This window comes from Thamnophis sirtalis, unplaced genomic scaffold, assembly GCF_051295495.1.
Source record: "Thamnophis sirtalis isolate CommonGarterSnake01/CBP01778 unplaced genomic scaffold, rThaSir2_p1.2 scaffold_10, whole genome shotgun sequence".
Lineage (NCBI taxonomy): Eukaryota > Metazoa > Chordata > Lepidosauria > Squamata > Natricidae > Thamnophis > Thamnophis sirtalis.
The window spans coordinates 24,612,221-24,636,030 of NW_028261390.1; the positions used below are offsets into that span (position 1 = coordinate 24,612,221).

The window sequence follows — 23,810 nt, forward strand, 5'->3', positions numbered from 1 at the left end:
AGACGGAACTACTATTATCTTAAGTAACCATGCAGATTTGCTATGATGGATGTTCACAATATGAAATCTATTAGTAAATTCCAGATGCCCCATTGGGTCTAAATTTCCTTCTGAAAATGTATTGCGAGAATAACAGGCAGCTCTATAGTTTATTACAGATCTCATCTAAACAGGGAGCAACTGAAAGAAATTGCTTTAAAATGTTCTATGAGATTCTGCTTAGTTTTCAGATTGTTTTTTTTTTAGATATTACTGTTACAACCTGCAAAACACATGTTGCTCTAAATTTATGAAAAGAATGTGTGCATTTATGTGTATTTGCATGTAAGTCCTGAATTAAGTTCCAAAAGAATGACAAACCATTGGCTCATAATTATTACTACTGTTCTGCATTTGCTCACTGTATATTTTAGGTGTAAGGATTTTTTTAAAAATTCAATTGGAACTGCTGGTCAACAATGTAACATTAGGGAAAAAAACTGATGAAACTAATCATATGGGAAAACTGATTAACCTTATCTGTATTCGCATAGCTGAATTAATATGTATATAGAGAGGTGGGAATAAAGTAAGCGAAGAAAAATCACAAGAATCCTAAATCTGCAAGGAAAAAATAGTTGCCTGCTTTTGCAACCATAAACAACTTGCAAAATAACCAGTGGGCATCTCTTTGCTTCTAGATGCAAAAATGCAGCTATGTAGTGCTTTGAATCTGTGTAATATGATTATCTTCCCCCACAGCATTACTCACCTTCAAGTCCCGATGGACTACGCCCATCTGATGGCAGTGTAGCACAGCCTCCAGGATCTGCTGAATGCAATGACTGCATGCAAACACCAGGGGGCGTATATTAGTTTGAAGCTGTACACTCACTGTCTGTATAACCTCAGTGAGACTGGGTTAAAGTGCAAAATGATGAACAGGCTGAGATTGTGATTCACAACCTCTTAAAAATGTATGGCTCTGCATTCCTCCTCTAGAACAGCTACTTCCTCAGACATTGTGAATGTGCACTGCAAATACACATCATGCTTTAGCCCACTTTTATGTAGGGCATGAACAGGAGGGGGGTAGCGATATGTCCAGGCTCAACAAAAGGGTTGAAGGTTGTATTGTTGGGCATATGCATATTATATTGAGAAGTGGACAATGAGAGCATATCATTGCTCTGATAAACCCATTTTACAAACTTGGGTTAAATATCTGATGCAGTTTGTTCCTTCCCTCCTTTACTCGCCTTGGAGGCCTTTTTTTCCACCAGTAACCCTGAAAGTAAATTTACTTTAAGTAGTTTTGTATTTGAGATGAATTATTCACCCTTCATGGTTTCATTTAGTCAAGCAATTATTTGATCCCCGTTGCCTGAGGGATCTATCCTACTCTAGCAGAGCAATGCATAACCAGTCATTCTGCTACAATAACCCATTGTCTCTGAACAGAAGTGGTGTTTTTAAACCTGCAGGGCTAACATCTATCACAGACAAAGGTCAGTCACAGATACAGGCTACAGGACTGAGGTTACCTCCTTCCAAAACGGTCCCTGATACCTATGGCACCTACCACATCTCTTGGAAGGTCTCTGTATTAGCAGTACCTATTCTACCTTTTTCTGTGATGGACATTAAACCTGTGACACTTGCAGAGTGGAAAGCAGCCTCATGCATTATCCATTTCTCATATTAAGGGTGAGGAGGATAGGCAAGGGAACCTCTCAGCCAACCCACCCTTAAAACTCAAGCCGGGAAGAAAAGAAGAAGAAGAAGAAGAAGAAGAGAGACAGGAGAGAGACAAAAACAAATAAAATAATAATAAAACAAAAGTCTTAGCAAACCTACGGGGCACCAGATACTGACCTTGAGGTCTCTGTGCACTATGCCATTTAGGTGACAATGATTAACACTTTCTAGAATCTGCTGTATACAATGACTGCAAAGATACAAGGGCAGAATGGGAGGGGGGAAAACATTTTAAGGCACATAATCACGTTAATACAGAAAATAATTTAATAATAATAATAATAATAATAATAATAATAATAATAATAATAATAATAATAATGAAAGGAACTTAAAATAGTAATAACTTAAAATAATCAAATCACATTTTCAGACAGGTTTTAATTACACACAGAACTGAAACACAGCATTTCTCTCTTTCTCTTTGGAAAAAGTTGTCAAGAGACTCAAAAGAAATGACATTTAACATAAAACATATAATAGGTATAAACTTTTGGTGGAATATTTGCTGAAATATGAGAGGAAAAGTTAAAACACATACTAGGTGATAGATCCATAGTAAATAATACAGGCTTATTGTAGCTAGCAGTGGAGTGTACCGACATAAATAGCAGAGAGAACTCGTGCAACCACTGGTCATTATGGTCAAGACTATGCATAGTGACCAACAAAGAATTTTGCTCACTGACTACTCAGTGTGTTTGGAATGATGATGAAAAATATGAAGTTGTAGGTATTATACAACCTGGAGAGCATGAATATTTGCTAACCAATGTAGGTTATATTCTATTGTCTAGTGTGTTTAAGAGAGTACATATTAGCTGAATAACAAACAAATACAATGCAAATCATTCTAATATATGCATGCTTTCCACATATTAATAAATGGCATAATGGCTATTTTTATGCGCATTATTCTTTCCTGTTTAACACCAACATATATAAACAGTTTTATATATGAGCGTAAGTAAAACAGTAACACAGAGCAAATTTTAAAAAAGCACAAAGCTTCTTGAAAACCAAACAGTTTAATAGAACAGGAAATGTGTGTGTGGGGGGGATCAGTTTAACTGAAAGGTGCGTTTGAAGCAATCAGTTACTAGCAGTCATCTTTGAAAAAAGAACAACCAGGAGTCTCTTGAATTAATTTAGTAGGATTCTAGGGCAGGGATAGGTTCCGGCAGGCACTACTGCTGGTTCATTTGTGTGCGCACTTTACATGCTGCGTGCGTATGTGCATTGCAATTAAAATTCTGCATGCGCAGACCTGAAAAACAAGATGGCGGTGCTGTCGGTGCTGCCCGGGGAACTGGTTCGGGGGCATGGCAGGCCTGGGCCATTGCCGGTTCAGTGACCCAGGCCACACAACCACTACCGGTTCAACTGAACAGGTCCCAATCGGTAGGAACTCACCACTTTCTAGGGCAGTGGTTCCCAAACTTGGCAACTTTAAGACTTGTGGAGCTTGCAGAGCTGGCTGGAGAATTCTGGGAGTTGAAGTCCACAAGTCTTAAAGTTGCCAAGTTTGGGAACCACTGTTCTAGGGGGTAAATTCAGTAGATAGCCTCATTGGAGGAAGAAGAGATCTCTCTTTTTTCTTCCTCTTCTGCTAAAGTTCACTGCAGTGCTCTTTCACAGAAGTTGATAAGATGCTGCATGATGTTTTTAGGGAAAGTAGAATCAGCAAAAATAATTTCTCCTTTTCTCCAGCAGAGACAACTCTGCTCATGAACAGTTACTTTTCTGGTCTTGAGTTGACTTCAACCCATTCATTTATTAATCTTCCTCTCAGCCATTATATTTATCACACACTTGCTAAGTATGTATGGAAAAAAGACAGCTAACTATAAAGATAGGCCTTTGGATGCTTTGAGGTCAGTACTAAAGAAAGTAAAGTAATCCCTTGCTTTTACAGCAACAGGTGAACTTTTTATTGGTGTCAATAAAAAAACTGAACATTATTCTGATGTCACGACTACAGTGGCAGGCAAAGAATAAAGCCATGTGAACTGATTTTACTGCCTACAATAGAAAAGGAATGGGGGGGGGGGAAGCTGAGGCTATGGGTTCCAGATATAGACTAGTTATGGATATTGGAACTCATTAGTAGTTTTGGAATTTGCTGGGGTCCTTGATTTTAATAGGCACAAATCAAGGAGAGAAGCAACCTAGAACTAAGAAGAAATTTCCTGACAGTTACAACAATTAACCAGTGGAACAACTTGCCTCCAGAAGCTGTGAATGTTCCAGGACTGGAAGTTTTTAAAAAGAGATTGGACAGCCATTTGTCTGAAATGGTATATGGTTTCCTGCCTGAGCAAGGGGTTGAAGACCTCCAAGGTCCCTTCCAACTCTGTTATTCTGTATATTATTTAGATACCAGAGGTATCACCCTTTTCCTTTCTAAAATTCCAATAAAAACTAGTATGAAACTTCCTACATGAGCAAATCAATCACTCCCATACCTATTTTTTTTCTTTTCCCCCTCAGGAATAGTTGAGCTTCTACAAAATCATTTTGTAAGGTAATATCTTTGGGGTGGGATTTGAAGGAAGAAAAATCATACTTCACTACCATCATGTTGCTTTAGTCTAATGATAGAGGAAATGTAACGTAAGAGGAAAGAAGTATTGATACAACTCATTGAATAATAATGGCACATTTATTTGTAGAACCAAATTCCCATATGGTAATATTCCAATGGGAAATACATTGTGGAAAGAAATATCTCTAAATAGACTCTTTGAAAAACGCAAACAGGTGGAATCCCAGTATGCTAAATGAGTACTGTTTTCCAAGATTGAGATTTAAGAATGGTTACTGTAATTTGCCTCAGGGTATCACACTAAATTTATTTTTAGTTTGTTTATCAAATTTAGAGAACACCCAGATGATTTTTTTAAAATTTAGCACTAACCTTGCATCTGCTTCACTGTAATATTCTCTTGCAACAATATCTTCAAATAATTCGCCTCCGGTAACTCTAGTAATGATATGAAACATTTTTACAGATAAAAATTTAAGTTAGAAATGTAATTTTTACCCAACTTTTGTGCAAATATGATGTGGCTGCTTCATATAATGAAGGACCTTCAACCAGACTTAGTTCCGGATTCAGATAATGTGTAGATAAATGTTTGCCTGACTTACACATTACTTTTTTAAAAAAAATTACTGATTTCCAAACATTCTGCACAGGTGAATTTTTGCCTCCATAAAATATGAACCTTCCTTAAATATTAGGATATTTCAGTCATTCATTGTTCTGGCTTTCTTCATATAGTCCTCAAAAGGATGATTTATTATACTATATTTGCTGTGAAAAACCAGGAATGAATAGGTGTATTTTATTGGGGGACCCCCCAATATAATGCATAAATTGCACATTTTATTGCACTGTCCAGTGATGCTATTTTTAGCAGATATGTTGAAGAATTATATTCCAAGGATTTATATTATTTCAAATTGCCATTCCCTCACTTTAGATGAGATACCAGTTCTATTTAGCTATTCCCAGGTGGCACAGTGATTAGAGTACAGTACTACAGGCTACTTCAGCTGTCTACTCGCTGCAGTTCAGAAATTCAAATCTCACCGGCTCAAGGTTGACTCAGCCTTCCATCCTTCCAAGGTGGGTAAAATGAGGGCCCAGATTGTTGGGTGCAATATGCTGACTATGAAGCGGTATATAAATCTAAGTGCTATTGCTATTGCTATTCTTCTTCATCAACTCTTAATTTGTTGGTTTTCCAAGACAGGAAGAAGAAACACATTTCAATGGCTTCAGTATAATTTTGCTCATACGGGCAAGTCATTTTTTAAAAATAATTTTGCACTGAATTTTTATCTGAAAACTTTCATTATTTATCATTTCTATTTAAATACTAAAGATTTTCTATACTTAGCTGATTTTTTAAAACAAACTTCAAATAAAGCATCTAATAAAGAATTGGGAGAAAATAATTATATAAAATGACGCTTTTCGTTTCATTTTTTAAAATTTAGTTCAGAACACATTGTTCTGTGAGGTCTGACATGAGAGATTTTCAGGCAACAATAAACCCACTTAATGACCTTTACATTTCACTCAGTAGTGTTTTCAGCAAAAGAAATGTGCTTCATAAACAAAAGACAAATTCTTTACAAAAATATTTTTTAATGCTGGCTATAACTGGGTGAAAGCACATCTTATTCATATTTATGATCAAATTTCTACATTGCCCATCTCACTGGAATAACGCTAGGTGATTTACAAATAAACATCACACATTAATGTAAAAGCATAATTAAAATCAGAATTAAAAACAGTACTAAAAAAGTTAAAAATTAAAAGGTTAAAAAGTTAAAGAGGTGGAGAGAGTGCCATATCCTTCTTAGATGCCCATGCCACTTGCAGAGTCACTCTTGAGGCTCTTGTAGACAGTCATAAGAGTGGGGGAAAGATGTCCATATTTATTTATTACAATTACTTAACAGCAATTATATATATATTTTGTTTGGTGATCTCTTTGTCTTTATTATGTTTTAGAAGAAAAACTACTATAAACAGGTTTTCAATATAAAATAAGTACCCATTTTTTTCTGACAAATCTCACAGATTTTGAATTATTTTCCAGTTTATATTGTTATACATTTTTTTCAACATTTCTGCTTAAATTGTAATGGGATTTTCTTTTATTTGAAATGTTGTTATCTGTCTTGATAAAATGAAAAATTCACAGAAAGTAACATACATAATTTAAACCATGCAACAGATATAATAATATATGTTTCGGATATAATAATATTGGGTTGCTTGTATGTTTTCTCCTAATTTCTCTTCAAAATAGCTTAAATGTTGCTGCAGAAAACATCCTGGCTTTGTTAACCTGGAAATTCTGGTTTAACTCCAGCTAGAAACCAGGAACTGATCAGAATTCACAGACTACAGTTGCCTTTTATTCCGTATTAGAATAACTATTGCCAGTGTCAATATTATGTGCTATACTTATATAATTTGTGTTGTTCTTTATAATTCTCTCTTCATTCTTAGACATCCCCCCTGAGAAAGTCCATCAAATTTGTCTATTCCATAAATAGTTATGAGTAGTTATAAACATGGATTTCTCAGAGATACTGTCTGGACATCATGAACCAGAGTTACCTAGAATGCACTGGCCTCAGGAGTGGTATTCACTTACTTTCCCTACTGGTTCGCAAATGTGAGCATGCGTGCCTCTGTGCATGCGCACAGCCTTCCACGCATGTGCTTTTGGTGAAAAAAGGGCCTAAACGGAATGCAATAGAGCTGGGGCGGGTGGACAGGGCCACCCGCGATTTCAGGCGAACCTATCCAAACCAGTAGAATACCACCTCTGACTGCCTTCCCTTACAGATAGGAAATGGCTACCGGTGCTTTGCATTCCATGTACAACAACTCGTGTGTGTGTGTGTTTGTGTGTGTGTCTGGAAATCTCTGCTCCATTTCTTTTCCATTTAGATCATATAATCTTTCATTTTATATATTACATGTTATAGAACAAACTGCAAATAGGCAAGTCAACTTACAAATCAAAGACTAAGTAATGAAATCCTTCTTCTGATATGCTTTCATGAAGTCGCACTGTTGAAAGAAGAGAAAGATTTGTCTAGTTTTTTTTTAATAGGTACTCTTATCTTTATTATCCCTTCCTTCTACTGTTCTGTTAATGCACAATATTCTACAATACTCTTGGGTCACACATCTTCAGTTGACAACAAGGCTGTCATACAAAACAGATACATTTGCAGTTTCTTAGCATAATTCTGTAAATAGTATAGATTAACACCCACTATATCTATATGCTTTTTACATTCATACATTTTTGCAAATTAAATTTCAGTTTTGATAGCTATGTGCAGGCCCTGAGTAAGTCAATCAATTAAAAGAAAGAAAATGTTTTTTCTGAACCTATTAAAGAAAAATCAGCATATACAATGTTTCAAGTGTCAACAAATACTGGGTAGCAAACAGAATAAAATGGTCAACCATTACTTTGAAAATGAATATATGCAAATGAAATAATACAATAACCAAGGCTCATTCTCTTTCACAGACTTCATAATCTATCAAAAATACTTTGTTTTAGCTAGAAAGGAATAGATGCGGAACTCAGAATATTTTGTTTCAGGTCAGAAAACCAGTCAGTGCATAAAGTGGTGGGATTCAAAATTTTTTACTGCCAGTTCTGTGGGGGGTGGCGTGGTGAGCATGGCAAGGGAAGGATATTGTAAAATATCCATTCCAGCCACACTCTAGGGCAGTGGTTCCCAAACTTGGCAACTTTAAGACTTGTGGACTTCAACTCCCAGAATTCTCCAGCCACCAGAGCTGGCTGGAGAATTCTGGGAGTTAAAGTCCACAAGTCTTAAAGTTGCCAAGTTTGGGAACCACTGCTCTAGGGGAAGGTTACTGCAAAGTCCCCATTTCCTGCTGATCAGCTGGGACTTGGGAGGCAGAGAATAGATGGGGGTGGGGCCAGTCAGAGGTGGTATTTACCAGTTCTTTGAACTACTCAAAATTTCTAGTACCGGTTCTCCAGAACTGGTCAGAACCTGCTGAATACCACCTCTGAGTCCATGGTAGTTTATACTGACAGAAGATCTACTATACCAAAAGGTAGTTTAACCATACATTTCCATTTTTCAAGTTCAAGCTTGAAATGACTTAAGCCTTAGTTCAAAACATATTTCTGAGAATTGAAACCAACAGTCTGACCTTCTAAGGGAACAATTAGTTTTATCAAGTATCCATTTGACTCATAGGTAGAAATGCATACATTTCACTTACAAAAACCTCTTCTATTTAAGTGACTACTTCTTTAGGGTCAGTGGAATTTTTGCACTAGCAGAAAATCATTTTGCTTTGCTTGAAAGCTGGACCAGCAATGCATTCACAGCCAGACCTTCCCATAATGAATGATTCTTCAATAAATAACATTTGGCCACAGATAACTGCCAGTTTATATCCTGCACTTGATGGTCTTTTAACCATCACCGCAATCATTATCACCTCTTCAGTTAACCATATTCTTACTTCGGAATATTTTGTTTCAGAAAATAACACTGTATTTTAAAAGTAAAAATAAAACACTGAGAACCTGTAACTTACATTTAACCACCCCCTCTCAACTATACATATTATTAAAAAAGGAGGCGAAAGAAACATACTGTGGCAAGCACCATAGGTTGGACTTCTTTGCTTTCACCATGTCACTTTGAATTATAATTTAGATTCCCAACTATATTGGAATACTGTCTTGAATACAGGCATTTTACTGTCTTCGGTAGTCCAAATAATATGTTCCCTTAATCCTATGACTGTAGGGAAAAATTAAGCTTTCTTGTATCCTATTATAAACCACTTAACTTATTTCACTATAATTTCTAAGCTATTTTTGTTTGTGACTAATGTCTAAATCATCTGTCCCCAACTTAACTAAGTTTGTTAATCAGAATTTTATGCAATATTTGACAAATCTTTTCTTGTTAATGCATTTTAACACAGATTCAGCAAAGCAAGAACAGGTATAGAGAAAGGAAATAAGGACAACCAGGAGATTACTAAACTAAATTTTATAGGGTGAGATTGAGGAAACAGTGTTTGTTTACCCTTTTAGGAAATAAAAATCTTCAATAGTAGATCAGTTTAGGAGGGATTATAGAGGGATCAATTGGGAAGGTAGTGATAAGTTCCTATACACATAGACTGGATGAGGGAATGCTAGACAGCCATCCATCCAAAATGTTTTTGTTGAGATTCCAGTATTGAAAAGGGGTTTGAAATCAATAAACTTTCAAGCACTTCAATGACCCTCTAAAAGGATGCAAATTACCAGCTGTCTGCAAAGAATATATACATCCTTCCATTCCCCACCATCCAGTCAGAGCTGAAGAAGCTTTTTGGATGAGAAGTGAAACAGCTTCAAAAGAAAAACAAGAAAGTCCAGTTTCCTCCTGAAAAAGCACCTTTGGGACAACCATGACCTGGATGACTGAGAATCTCTACAGACTTTTAGTTACACAATTTGGGATGAGCACCCTTTGAATGGTGTGGGAGTAAGAATGGGTTGCCAGAGGGAAAAAAATTGCAGACTATAGGAACCAGGAGTGACCCTGAGGACATAGATAAACCTCCAAGTACTTCAAAGATCCTCTAAAAGGATGCAAATGACCAGCAGTCTGCAAAGAATATAAAGCCTTCCATTCCCCACTGTCCTGTCAGAGCGAAATGTCTTCAAAGAAAAACAAGGAAGTCCAGTTGCCTCTTGAAAAGGCACCTTTGAGACAACCATAACTTGGATGACTGAGAACCTCTACAGGCTTTTGGAATCAATAGCATAAATAACCTCCACAGTGACTGCAGGATTCTATGGACATGTGAAAACATAACAGACTTGCCTTTGGTTAGATGGTCTGTTATGCAAATCTGATTAATAAAGAAAAAAAATCAATACTGTGTTCTCCCATTATTTTTCCATTGTGAAAGTTTTAAAGGGGGCCCTTTAAAGTGCATGTAAGTTGAATCCAAGAATGCTATTATATTAGTGACAAGCTTCTAATACTTATTTTCTATCCTTGTGTGCAAAGGCAAAATCAATACTGATTCTGCTAAAACAAGATGCTGCACAATTCATTACCACTCCATTATGCAAACTGTAACCGATGCTACTTGTTCTTTTAGCCCATGCATCAATATTAATGGTATCTTTTCTATTTTTTTTTTCCTACTAGCCTATACAGCTTTAGTTCGTGGTAATAAATCTTAAAGACTATGAAAAGTTTAAAACAATTATAAAACAATTAGCACTTTTTGTCTTGTCTTTTGAAACAAGAACAATCTGCCCTTGTGTAAATTAATGTTTTCCATTTCATTAAGCTTTAAAATTTATTTTCCTTTTTTTTTTTTTTGCTCATTTTGTTTAAGAAATAAATGTATACCAAAATAAGAGCTTGGGCCAGTGGTGCAATTCAGTGGTGCTATCTGGTTCGGTCAAACCAGTAGCAACGGTGGCGGGAGGCATCGCCCTCCCACCCGGATATCATCACATCCCATTTTTGATGCTCTGCACATACCCGGAAGGTCCCATTTGCGAACTAGTAGCGAAGGTAAGTTGATTTCACCCCTGGCTTGGGCATTCTCTATGAGCATTCCATTTTAAAGTAGCTAATGACATAATTTATATTATTAGTGTAACTAAACAAACTATAATAGTAAAAACTTGAAAAAAACAAGCATGGATGTAAATGATAATGTACAGGCAGTGACAAAGTTCAGTTCTGAAGTTCTTCCTATCCTAAAGTGTTGTGCCGTGTGTTTACAAATGAGATTTCTCTAACATAGGGCTGAAACCAATCATCTTATTTGGTTGTTTTTTTTTAAGGATGCTTTTGGGGTTTAAATTAGGCTGAAAAGCTTTTGTTTAAAAAATGGTTCTGGTGATAATGGCATCTACAGTTGAATGCTTCCTTCCTTTTTCTTTGCTTTTTAAAATTAAAAGAAGCTTTAAAGCATTAATTCAGGTTAGACAACTGGGTAAATAGTCATGCTACTGCCTACACATTCCATATTGCCTGCAACTGCTTTACTACATTGAATATATGTAGATGTCAGAGAGAGAAAGAAAAGAATGAAAAGGGGAAGGAGGTCAGAAGAAACAGTATTTGAAACAAAAGGGAAGGAAATGATTGCTGCTATATTTGGCACTACACTTCCAGTTGTCAAGACTGTGCAGTCAAGTTCCACACAAGTTTGTTAGAAACAGAAATTTTTCATTATCCTAGCAAGGGTTCCTAACATCAGCCAAGCTGATGGTTGACAGAAGCAATTTTCAACTTTGATTAATAGAAGACAGAGCTGATAGACATAAAGTTTGATTTTTAGTTGGCACCTTCAAACCATTTCCAATTCTGCATCTTCCACTGATCAATACTGATCAATCCACGAGGCCATCCCTGTGATGTCTCTCAAAACAGAGGATATATACTCTGTCTGAATTTACATTTCCCTAATTAACACATTTATTGGAAACATGGTATATTTATAACTTCAATTAATCAGTTTTACCATCATTGGGTTCCTCACTAAATCTTTTTTACTTAGTCATCGAAGATGAAAACAAACGCGACTTCTGAATGCCTTATTAATTCAAAAATCTAGCTACTTGAATTTCACAACAAAATTCCTTTATTTCAGGCTGATTTTAATTTTAAAAACAAATAATCTATTATTATTTGACAGTTTTTCAGATAAGAGATAACCTTAAGAATATGATACAGTATAGCCAAATGAAAGCAGGTTGAAACAGGAGATTCTAAAAGGAATATATGCATATATACTCTGTGTTTATGTGTGTGTGTGCGTGTGTTTGTGTAGATAGATGATAGATAGATAGATAGATAGATAGATAGATAGATAGATAGATAGATAGATAGATAGATGATGGATGGATGGATGGATGGATGGATGGATGGATGGATGGATGGATGGACAGGATAGACAGACAGATGATAGGTTTAAAGACTGAAATCAAAATGACGAAGACTTACATTTTAAAAGAATAAAAATAATAATTAAAAACATAACTGAACAAGACGACTAAACATGCTTCAAAAACTGTATCTGGAACTTTTGTTTACTTGTGTCAGAAGCATCACAATTGAAATAAAATATAAAATACAAGATTAAAGCATGCCAAGTTAAAAAAAACTCTTGCTCAAAAACTAGCAACATCATGTTCTGTCATTCTGCCATGTGGTCCTCAAGTGTACATTGATCAGGAAACAAAATACATATGTGTTGTTGTCTGCATGTCACCATAACTGCAAAGGGCAGAAGGCATTGGATAGACCAATTTGTTCAGGGTGTCTCTGGGTACATGAAAAGGGCCTCCCCAAAGAACGTGTGCTGTTAACACATTTGGGCGTCCCCTGAGTAACAGTTCATAGCTGGCTAATCCTTTCAGAAGGATCTGAAGTGTTGTGAGATGCTCATTTTCATCTGTGACATTATGTGTACCTGAAAGGTGACCAGCAACTAGTACTTGTCCTGTTGGATTTTATACCAGCTGTAATTTACAAGTCATCTTCAAGAGCAGAATCCTATAGTTGCAACAGTCCAATCAATATGGTGATTAAATCATGAATTACTATCTAGAGCCGTGATGGCGAACCCATGGCACTCGTGCCCAAACCGGCACGCAAAGTCATGTCGCCTGGCACTCGTGGTCTTTCCTGTTTGTCTTCAGGGTTTCTGGCGTGCATGCACATGCAACGATCAGCTGTCCTTCATACACGTGGCAGTGCCAAAAACCACTGAGCATGCATTCCAGACAGCTGATTGTTGAGTGTACATGCATGCCAGAACCCAGACGTTTGACTTTTCCGTAGCGCGATCCCTTTGCCCGTGCAGCAGTGCCAAAAACCTGCCTGCCAGCCAGCTGATCAGTGGGTGCATATGCACACTAGAACCCAGACGTTTGGCTTTTCTAGAGTTCGGCCTTGATGAGCACGCACAAATGCATGCATTGTTTGCGTATTCACCATCACTGATCTAGAGGGCCTCTCAATCCAAGAACATGCATATTAATTAGAGCTTTACAAAGACCCTCATGTCATAGCTGTCACCTGTTGTTTAAGCAGGAATTCCAGTAGTATCCCCAGATTGGACACCAATCTCATTCAACTCCATCCAAGATTAAAGCTGGAAAGTCAACTTAGAAGGCCCAAATATCGACAACCATTCAATTACATTAGACTGCAAGTCATTGGTTTTAAAAGCTTTATTTGATGGATACTAATCCCGATTCAAATATTCCTTAACTAAAGAGTAATTTCAAGCATAAGCACAGGAAAAATTCTGGCAGTGTCATATACACTTTTAGCTGAACTACACTGGCATGTAGATTGCTTTGCATTGGAGGTAGAATCCAAGAAAAGAAATCTTATTGTAGCCACAAAAATGAGAGCCGTTATTCTCCAATTACATATATCGAATTGTGTCTGACAGTTCTTTTACTTGACATATGTGGGCGTTGAATTCTATGTGCACACAGAAGTAATTGTATAGCTTTCAACCATCGCATTACTCCTTTAACTTAGGAAAAATGAATTATTGCAATGATATTTTAATATAGTTATCTAAAACAATAAAATCCTGAGTATAATACAACCTTCATATTGTGAATGATAACCCATTTAACCAAGGTGTGTTAAGTAATCATAACTTGCATGTTTTTCAAAGTTTGATAGCTAAAACCTGCCAGGCCAGAAGGAAAGAGCTGCAGACCAGACAAACCTGTTATGAAAATACTGTGATATCTCACCCTATCGTACTCTAAGAAAAGAACAGCAAAAAGAGAGGCAGAAAGAGTCTAGGACAGTGATGGCTAACTCTTTTCCCATTGCATGCAAAAAGCGGGGGGAGCGCAGGGGGCCTGTGTGGGCGTGCCCACACACCCATAATGCTATGCACGCAACCCCCCTGCTTTTGGCACGTGATGAACCAGTTTTTCATACTACCTAGGCTCCAAGGGCTTTCTAGTAGCCTGGGGAGGGTGAAAACAGCCTCACCCGTTCCCGCGGAGACCCTCCAGAGCCTTTAGGAGGCTTCCTTGAAGTCTCCGGAGGGCTAAAAACAGCCCAACGTGCAAACCGGAAGTCTGTTCCCAAACTTCCAGTTTGCACATTGGGTTGTTTTTCGCCTTCCAGAGGGAAGCCTCTGGAGGGCGAAAAATGGCCGAAAAAGAAGGCCAAAGTCAGCTGGCCAGCGCGTGCTGCAGCTGACAGGGCAACACCTCGCATGCCCTAACAAATGGCTCCATGTGTCACCTGTGGCCCGTGTGCCATAGGTTCACCATCACAGGTCTAGGTTTTAAACCCCTGAGTTGGCACACATGTAGGTAGTCCTCGACTTATGACTACAACTGAGCCTAAAATGTCTGTTGCTAAATGAAACATATGTTAAGTGAATTTTGCCTCATTTTTACGACTTTTCTTGCCACAATTGTTAAGTGAATCACTGCACTTGTTAAGTTAATAAGTGGCTTCCCTATTGACTTAGTTTGTCAGACGGCCACATGACGTCTGGACACTACAACAGTCATAAATTTGAGTCAGTTGCCAAGCAGCTGACTTTTGATCATATGACCATGGGGCTGCTGTAACAGTCATAAGTGTGAAAAATGGTTATAAGTAGGATATTCACTTACTTTCCCTACCGTTTTGCAAATGTGAGCCCGCACGTCTATGCATGCATTCGGCCTTCCATGTATGCTCTTGATCGTTCACACAGCTTGCACATGGCTTGAAAACGTGTCTAAACAGGACAGCATAGAGCCGGGGCGGATGGGCGGACCCACCAATGATTTCCACTACCGGTTTGGGCAAACCGGTCCAAACTGGCTGAATACCACCTCTGGTCATAAGCCACTTTTTTCAGTGCTGTTGTAACTTTAAATGGTCACTAAATGAACTGTTGTAAGTCAAGGACTACCTGTACACACAAACACACATATTTACCCTTTCTCAAACACATACAAACAAACACATGCATCAATATTGGAAAGCCTGAATTTTATAATCTTTGAGTTTATATATATCTTTGAGTTTATAACAAAGCTATTATTTAAATGAGTGGAATATATATCTATATTTATTGATTTTCAAAAAAATATAATGTTAAAATATAAGACAAACAGAAAAAACTTGAAAAAGTAAAAAGAGAACAAAAGAAAAGAAATGAAGGTACAAAAAAGAAAATAAATAGAAAAAGACTGACTTCGGTATAGATAGAAATAAAAACTCTTACTCTTGTAGTCCGATATAATTCTAATCAAAGCCCCAAATTAACTTTTCATTTCTTTGTGGCGCTCGCAAAAATGGATTGAATTCTTTACCATTTCCAAATTTACACACGAATGAAAGTGTAATAAGAATGTGCATTTTCCGAATTAAATGATGCAATTAATCAACTATCTTACCCTTATAATAACATGAACAATAACACATAGGATTGTGAAAATTGCAAGTCAACATTTTGCAAAACAGCCCCAGTAACAGAATCAGAACAGTGCATAACAATGCTTAACTGAAGAAAGACATTGCTATATAGTATATTTCATTATTATTTTTTGAAATATTTATGTTTTGTTTTTATACTTCTATAGTTTGTTTTTTATCATACTGTGTACTGTAGTTGTTGTGTATTATTTATTTACTGTCTCCAAGTGAATTTTTGACTTCTCATGACTGTTTGAACTAGTCGCTACAAGGTTTTCGGCAAAATTTCTAATGCTTGTCATTGCCTTCTTCCTAGGACTGAGAGAAAGTGACTGGCCCAAGATCACCCAGCTGGCTTTGTGCCTAATGCAAAACTCAAGTCTCCTGATTTCTAGCTGATGCCTTAATGACTAGACCAAACTGGCTGCAGTTGTTGCATAATATTTTATCTAAAATGAAATGTAGTAATTCTGATTGCAATTATCTTTGTTATTATTTTTATAGGTTTAAATGAATACAAATATTTAAAAAATCAAATGTGGTCTCCATATTCACATACAAAGCCATATCTGTAATTATTTTGTGTTGCTGACATTTCTCATTGGAAATTAGTTAAATATTAGTTAGTTGCACATATAAGGCAACTACCAACAAAGAGATGGTAAGATATATTATCGTATTCTTCTCAAAAACAAATTTACTTTGAAAAATGTCGTGTGAATTTCATGTCCTCCCCTGCAATGTTCTGTAATGTTATTTTCCTTTTAAATAGTAGTTCATAATAATATTTCTAGATAAGAATTAGATCCTGGCTGTAAACATGCAACCCATTTTTAAAATTATATTTTCTTTTTACAAAAGTGAAAAAGTTAAGAAAATCCAAACAGATCATTTGTTTTTGCCATGAAATGTTATTTTTAAAATGTTTCTCTTTAATAATATGTCCTTCAAATGAAATAATTTTATAAATATATCTTGAGGTGAATGGCACATACTTACCAGTACCAATTATTGACAATTATGGCAGAAGATTATACTTTAACTGCATTTTAAAGAATAGGTTATAAATTCTCCCAAATTCTCCAAGGATAAAAAATGTTTCATTAATAATAGGAAGTATATTTCCTGGTCAACTATGGTCAGAAATATTTATTTAACTTGTTCAGAAGTTGAAAAGTTGAAGTAAAAATATTTAATCTCATGTTAAATGAAGCTTTAAGTGCTTTTTGATGTATAAAAGTGGGATAAAAACATTTTACATAAATAATTAATTTCATTAAAAAAACATATGCCAGTGGACTAAAGCTTCATAAAATCAGTTTCTGAAGATTCTCTGATCTTGATTCAAAGAAAAAGAAGCTGTCAGGAAATGTGTGCAACGACAGATAAGACAGACAGGCCCTATTTTCCTCAGGATCCAGATTCTTCTCACACGCTACCGTTTCCTTTGACTTCCAAGGAAATTTGGCACAATTCAATAGAAGTTACATAAGAAGCCTTCACCAAGTTAGAACTCTCTTTCTCTCTTACTTACATAAATTCCATTCCTTTCACAGAGACAATTGCCCTTTTCATGTGGCCATCCAGCTACACACAAGAAAGGCATTTCAGAGGACCTAAAACTGGGTTGCTTTTTGTAGTTTTCTTGGATTTTTAAATGCTCTGCCTCTATTTTCCTCTGGAAACCAAACGACATGCTCAAAAGCATGTTTGACCAATGAGTGAGTTACTGGTATTTTCATATGGTTCCTCACTTCCTCTGCAGATTTACATGCTTCCTCTGGAAATTAAAAGTGCCAAGAATTTCTCAGACATATACCAAGAGCCAACAATGTCTACTTGACCAATGAAAACTTTAACAGGTTTATTACAATGATTGCCATTCTCCTAACAAATCAGATAGTTAGCTATCATTTGAGAATCTTCACAATGTCAGGAATTAGTTTGTGCACAAATGGAAGACACATGGCAAGAAACAAGTGAAACACAACAATCACCTCCACTACAGTTTCTATATGCTATGCTCATTGTATAGAATGACTACTTACCACCCATAAAGCCCTCCATGGTAGTGGATCTGGGTACTTGAGAGACCGCCTCCTGCCAATTACCTCCCTGCGACCTATTAGATCACACAGATTAGGCCTCCTCCGAGTTCCATCCGCCAGTCAGTGTCGCCTGGCAACTACGCGGAGGAGAGCCTTTTCAGTAGTAGCTCCGACCCTTTGGAACGATCTCCCCGTGGAGATTCATACCCTCACCACCCTCCAGACCTTCCGCACAGCCCTCAAGATCTGGCTATCCCGTCAGGCCTGGGGTTAAAGATTATAATCCGTCCCCTCCCGAATGATGAATGAATGTTGCTTCTATTTTTAATTATGTACTGTTTTTGTATGTCATTGTGTGTACTCCCTTCCCTATACGTTGTAAGCCGCCCTGAGTCCCCTCAGGGAAAAGGGCGGCCTATAAATAAATTTATCTACATCTACATCTACAAGTTCTCTCTGTCAAGTACTATACAGTGGGCTCCAGAGTGCCTCATTAGCATAGTCAGTGCAAGATTCCTGGAAGTTAAGAAACACATTAGAAGAATATGTTGTGGTGCATGTACACCACTGGTGGGATTCAATTTTTTTTACAGGTTCTGTAGGGGTGCCTTTGTGGGCATAGTGTGGCTTTGCGGGCGTGGCAGGGGAAAGATACTGCAAAATCCCCATTCCCTCCCTACTCCACTAATCTGCTTTCCAGCTCCGTTTTCCTGGTCAGGGCAACAAAATAAGATCAGCTGGGAGGCAGCGGGGACGGGTCCAGCCTATTTGCCAGTTCTCCGAACTACTCAAAATTTCTGCTACCGATTCTCCAGAACCTGTCAGAACTGGCTGAATACCACCTCTGGTATATAGCCTTGAGTCAGTTTTTGATCCTGGAAGAGAGGCTGGAGAAGTCCCTATAGTTTTATTGGCATAATTTTATGGAAGTGGTTTGCCAATGCGTCCTATCCAGGGCTGAGAGATAATGACTTGCCCAAGGTTACCTAGATGGGTTTGTCCCTATGTGGCAGGAATCTCCTCTTCTAATTGTACAGATTTTATGTACAGAAAAATTAAAACCGATGTATATACTTAAACATTATCCAGCTTCCCTTCACTTATTGTACACAGATAGAAAATGGTCAGAAAGACACCAAGATTTTATTCTCTTACTTCTCTCTCTCTCTCTTTATGCATCTGTGTATACAGACACAAATATGTACATAAAAGTAATATAGTACTTATGAATAACTTTAAAACATATTCATATATATATATATATATGCATTTTGCCTTACAATTCTCAAATGAAGCTAATGATCAACATCATTATCTACACAGTACAGTATTTTGTATCCTGAGGATGTGCCTCTACATTCCATGCATAATATATCCAAATTGGTAGGATGCAATCAATAGAAAACAATGTGTTCGTGCTTGGAATAAATTTGGACCTTGGTTGTTGTTATAGCACTCTGATCAAAATGTGTTACAGTCCAATTCTTATTACTGGAAGGAAATTTTGTATGAAATTCTTAAGGGTGGTAACCTATTTCTTCCTTCTCCAGCTTGCCAAATTGTGTTATATAAGAAAATAATTTACCAAAGCTGTGATGAATGACTACAACGAATATATTGGGGCTTACTTAGTGAAGTTCAGGTATTTGGAAGATTGTGACTTGAAATATAAGAGATAACTTGTAAAGAGCATGAACAAATGAAAACACTTAAAACTGTCCGCAATTAAGAGAAAGGTGGAAGATGAGCAAAAAAGTCAGAAACCTACAAGATTAAAAGATTGTTGCTAAATGTGATGATGATAATAATAATAATAGCTGTTAAACATCATATGTGTAGGAGAATAAATGCAATGTTTAGCAAATAGTTCAAGACTAGGAGGCTTAGAATGCATGATTTCTTCTTGGTTGTATAGTTAAATGTATAAGAAACATGTATGGGGATGGCAGAGATTTGTTGGTTGGAATTTTAACGTGTGTATTTTTGTATGCAGATTACATCTTGTCGGCTGAAAAACCAAATTATTTGCAGCAACATGCCAGTTAATGTAACATGCTACTTGAACTGAAAATGAATGCATCAGAAACCAAGCCAAGTGTGTCTGAAAATGAATATATTTTAAAAAATCAAGATAGCTATGCTTTGAGTGAAGTGTCTAACTTCAAGTTACACATAAAAAATGAAGAACAGAGCAGGCAGATAAAAGTTCCACTCTGATCAAGAGGTGAGTCCGAATTTTATTTATGTGTAAATAAAGTTAAATAAGTATGGTGCCTTGTTAGAAGAATGGATACAATGCAGAAACATTTTAAGATCCGCAGATACTGATACAATGTAATGGGTAACATACGACCTCGCATGAGAATGTCTGTCAAAAGAAGCAGAATGACTATGATTAGGAGAAATGAGGCATTTAAAAACTGCACATGGAAAACCAGATCAAGGTGGAATCAAGGCTGAGTAAGTATTGCATGAATGTGGATTAAGGTTTAAAAAGAGTGACTGGTTTGACACAAGAATGACCATGAAGGTGGCCACAGAGAGGATGCTGGGTGCCACCTGTGGCACACATGCCATAGGTTCTCCACAGTGGTGGGTTCTGGATCCCATTCCAACCGATACAGTTGGAATGGGTCTGGCAGTGTCTACATGGACACATGCAGCGTGCATGCATGCATCTTAGTGCCTCTGCTACGCTCCATCCGCTCAGTGGAGCATCGCGCAGGCACTATAAGCGCCATGCGTGGAAGTCCCGAAGACTTAAAAGACCAGTAAGGAGCTCGGGCGGGCAGGTGGGAATGGTATCTGGTGCTCCGGGCAGGCTCTGGTTCACCGGTACCGCAGCGTACCGCCTGCAAGCCACCACTGGTTCGCCATCATATGGTCATAGTGTAATTTCTTTAGCTTACAAATTCTTATTCCTTTTCTGCACTTCACAAAATACTGCCTCCCCCCAACAGCTTGACTCTGTGTGTGTGTGTGTGTGTGTGTGTGTGTGTGTACTACATATAAACATATATAATTGCAGTTTTCAGTTATTCTATTTAAAGATTAATGTTTAACCTTTTTTTAAAAAAATGCATGTCTTCTAAATAATTAAAGGCATTACACTGAATTTTAGTGATTACAAAAGGAAACCAAGTGTTCGAAGCAAGATAAAACTACAAGAATAATTATACTGAGATATATATTCTGGAACGGGCACAAAGCCCTTTATCCTTGAAACACTCTGGTCTCTGACTTCCTTACTCCCAAAAGAGTAGCAACTCAAGGAGAAAATTGCCTCCAAATGTGCCCAACATTTTGATGCAAGAAACAAAATACAATCTTCCGGCCTCAAGTCTTTTCTAACTCCACCACACTGGAATTGCCTATTTCATGCAAGCCTATTTTTCTCTCCCATCATATAGAGTGAAAATAAACCATTTTAATTTCACCATTACAAAAGTGGGTATTATTCTCTCACACCAAATAGCCAAGTCTTAAATAACGTCAACTTTCTCTGTTTTTCATAGATGTACAATAAGGACCAAGGAATTTAAGACACCACCATACAAAAAAACCTGATGAACTCTAAGCCAGAGGCCCAAAAATCAAGCAATAGCTTTTCTATGTCCATAAATATATTCAAACTGACAGGAACCACCAAAACATCAGCTTAGACAGGATAATGCAACAGAGCTGTACTGTATGCAATAGTATGTATGACTGGCTAAGTTATATAAATAGTCCTCCACTTACAGTTAGTGATTATTACAGGGGCACTAAACAAAAGGACTCAGAATTGGTCCCCGAAGTTATAAACCAATGCAATGCCCATATGGTCACATAATCAAAATGTGGATGCTTGGCAGTCTGCCTGCACTTATGACTACAGGGCACTTCAACTCTCCTCAGCTGCTTACTATATATGTCCTTCTGGCCCCCTGCAGTCCATGGCCCCTGCCATTTTAGCTGACCTGCACTGTCCTTTTGTTCCAACTGTTGAATAAACATGGCTAGTCTGCCCATTCAAGGTGCAACTGCTGGCTGCATGAGACTTTCTTCCTAAAGTCATGCACAATGGTCTTCTCACAGGACCAGGGGAATATGGCTTCACATGGACCTCCTAAAGAGGCAGGGTGGATGGTGAAGGTTCGCTAGGGCAGCGGGGGCCTCGGACAGCATAGTGGTGGGAGAAACTATGGCTGGGACTGAATTGGGGCACTTCCTGTAAAGCTTTGGTTGTTGGAGTTTCCCAGGGATGAGGAAGAGATGGAATGAATAGGTACCATATTTTTTGGAGTATAAGATGCACCTTTTTCCCTCAAACAAGAGGGTGAAAATCTGGATGCGTTTTATACATTGAATACAGCACTTTTGCCTTACTGAAACCCTGCAAAAATGGACGTGCAGAGGGTTTGGGAAGCTTTCAAAGTGCTCCTGGGCCTGGGGAGGGGCGGAAATGAGCAAAAAAAATGGACTATTTTTGCCCCCCCAGCCCCCTAGAGCACTCTATAGCTTCCCAAAGCTCTGACCCCCCCCCCTTTTTTAAAAAAACAAGGTGTGCAGTGGGTTTGGGAGGCATGCTGAGTGCAAAACCTTTTTTAAAAAAATTACCTCTTCAAAATCATGGTGCGTCTTATACTCCGGTGCATCTTATAGTCTGAAAAATATGATACTTGAGGGGAATTGAAGGGAAGGCATTTCCTTATCTTGGAAGAAATGAAACCTGGAGTTGGGACGTTCGCACCTGGAATGGTTTAGATTGGAGTGGGTTCTTGCCTAATTTGTTTAACAACAGCAACAGGGAATGTCAAGGTTGCCATTGGTAAGGAATGAAGTCATAGAACATCATGAGTATGACCACATAGCTTGGCAATGGAAATACTAGTCCCAATTGTGATTGTAAGTCTAGGACTACTTACATAATGTGCAAAACTGAATCTGACATGCTATAAATTCCTCAACAAGTTTCACACGTTCTGTTTCACTTTGTCATGAAGAACATGGTTGCTTCTTCACTCCATGGTAAAAAATGAGCTCAAATCCAGCAAGATCTCCCTCATAGTCCCTTGTTCAAAGCATAGAAAAAAGCGACATAGCATTGTCTCTGTATGGCAAAGAGAAACTCTGTGAAACTGGGAAATATTTGCATATCCAAATATATACAGTGCCTTCTGAGAAAACAGATGCTTACCTAGGCCAGATTCCAAACCTAGTCATAAAAAGGAATCATTCTTCCTCTTGGACAACCCTAAAGACTAGATCTTTTTACCTCTATTTTAAAATAATACTGCTTGAACCAAAAATCTTGCCTATCATAACTATGATTTTTTTAACAACTCAGTTGCCAAAAAATAGTTTATGAAACTTGTTTTGTTATCTAAAGCACCATAGCTTAGAGTTTTAAGAAGACACTAACTGCTGTCAATTCTTCATGTTCCTCATTTTGGACACAATGGATAAGTGGATAAAAGGAACAAATTGTGGTCCAAGGGTGAGATAGTGATACTAAACTTGTTCCTGTTAATTGACCACCCTTTATTATAATAACCACATCTGAAAGGAGCTTATGTCTGACACCAGAATAAAACAATTATTGCTTCCCCTCTTTTATCTCTTACTTTTACGGAACTATCTTCAAGGTAATTGTCCTAAGATTCTTAATAGATGTATCCTTCTATATTCTTACCGATATTCGGGTGCTTCAAAAGGCGACAGATTCTAGCTTCTCTCTCTAATTTCTGGTGATCTGTAAGAAATGAAAACATAATTTTAGAAAAAAAATATCTTGATTTAATAGAGGCAAAACAAATTGTAACCTGGGCATACAATATATAACACACTTTGTCTATTGCAAATTGCAATAATTCTGGATTCTAGATAGGTGTTTTCCTGACAGAAACAAAACAGGAAACAATCACCACACCTACTCAAGTCAAAAATTGAAAGCATCACATTTCACTTTCATATCCTGCTCAGTTTTCCTTATAAAACTGTGGCTTTCAGAGGTTGTGGACATGGGCA

The 23,810-nt window shown here is 37.4% G+C and overlaps 1 protein-coding gene across 24 annotated transcripts in view; it reads right to left on the bottom strand.

Moving 5' to 3' along the window:
- The window catches only part of CAMK2D (calcium/calmodulin dependent protein kinase II delta), a 136,605-nt gene that overhangs the window by 48,439 nt on the left and 64,356 nt on the right, over positions 1-23,810 (bottom strand). For 21 of the 24 annotated variants that reach the window (XR_015697874.1, XR_015697875.1, XM_087724258.1 and 18 more), the window contains exons 3-6: positions 23,476-23,535; positions 7,285-7,339; positions 4,655-4,720; positions 1,855-1,927 (exon numbers count right to left, since the gene is read on the bottom strand). Coding sequence is in view for 22 of the 24 variants with exons in the window: in XM_087724258.1 (XP_087580384.1) it covers positions 1,855-1,927; positions 4,655-4,720; positions 7,285-7,339; positions 23,476-23,535 (254 nt within the window). In the remaining 2 variants the exon portion in view is untranslated. Of the gene's footprint in view, positions 1-751; positions 825-1,854; positions 1,928-4,654; positions 4,721-7,284; positions 7,340-23,475; positions 23,536-23,810 lie in introns of all 24 variants that reach the window. The other 3 variants (XM_087724279.1, XM_087724281.1, XM_087724280.1) reach the window with 1 other exon arrangement.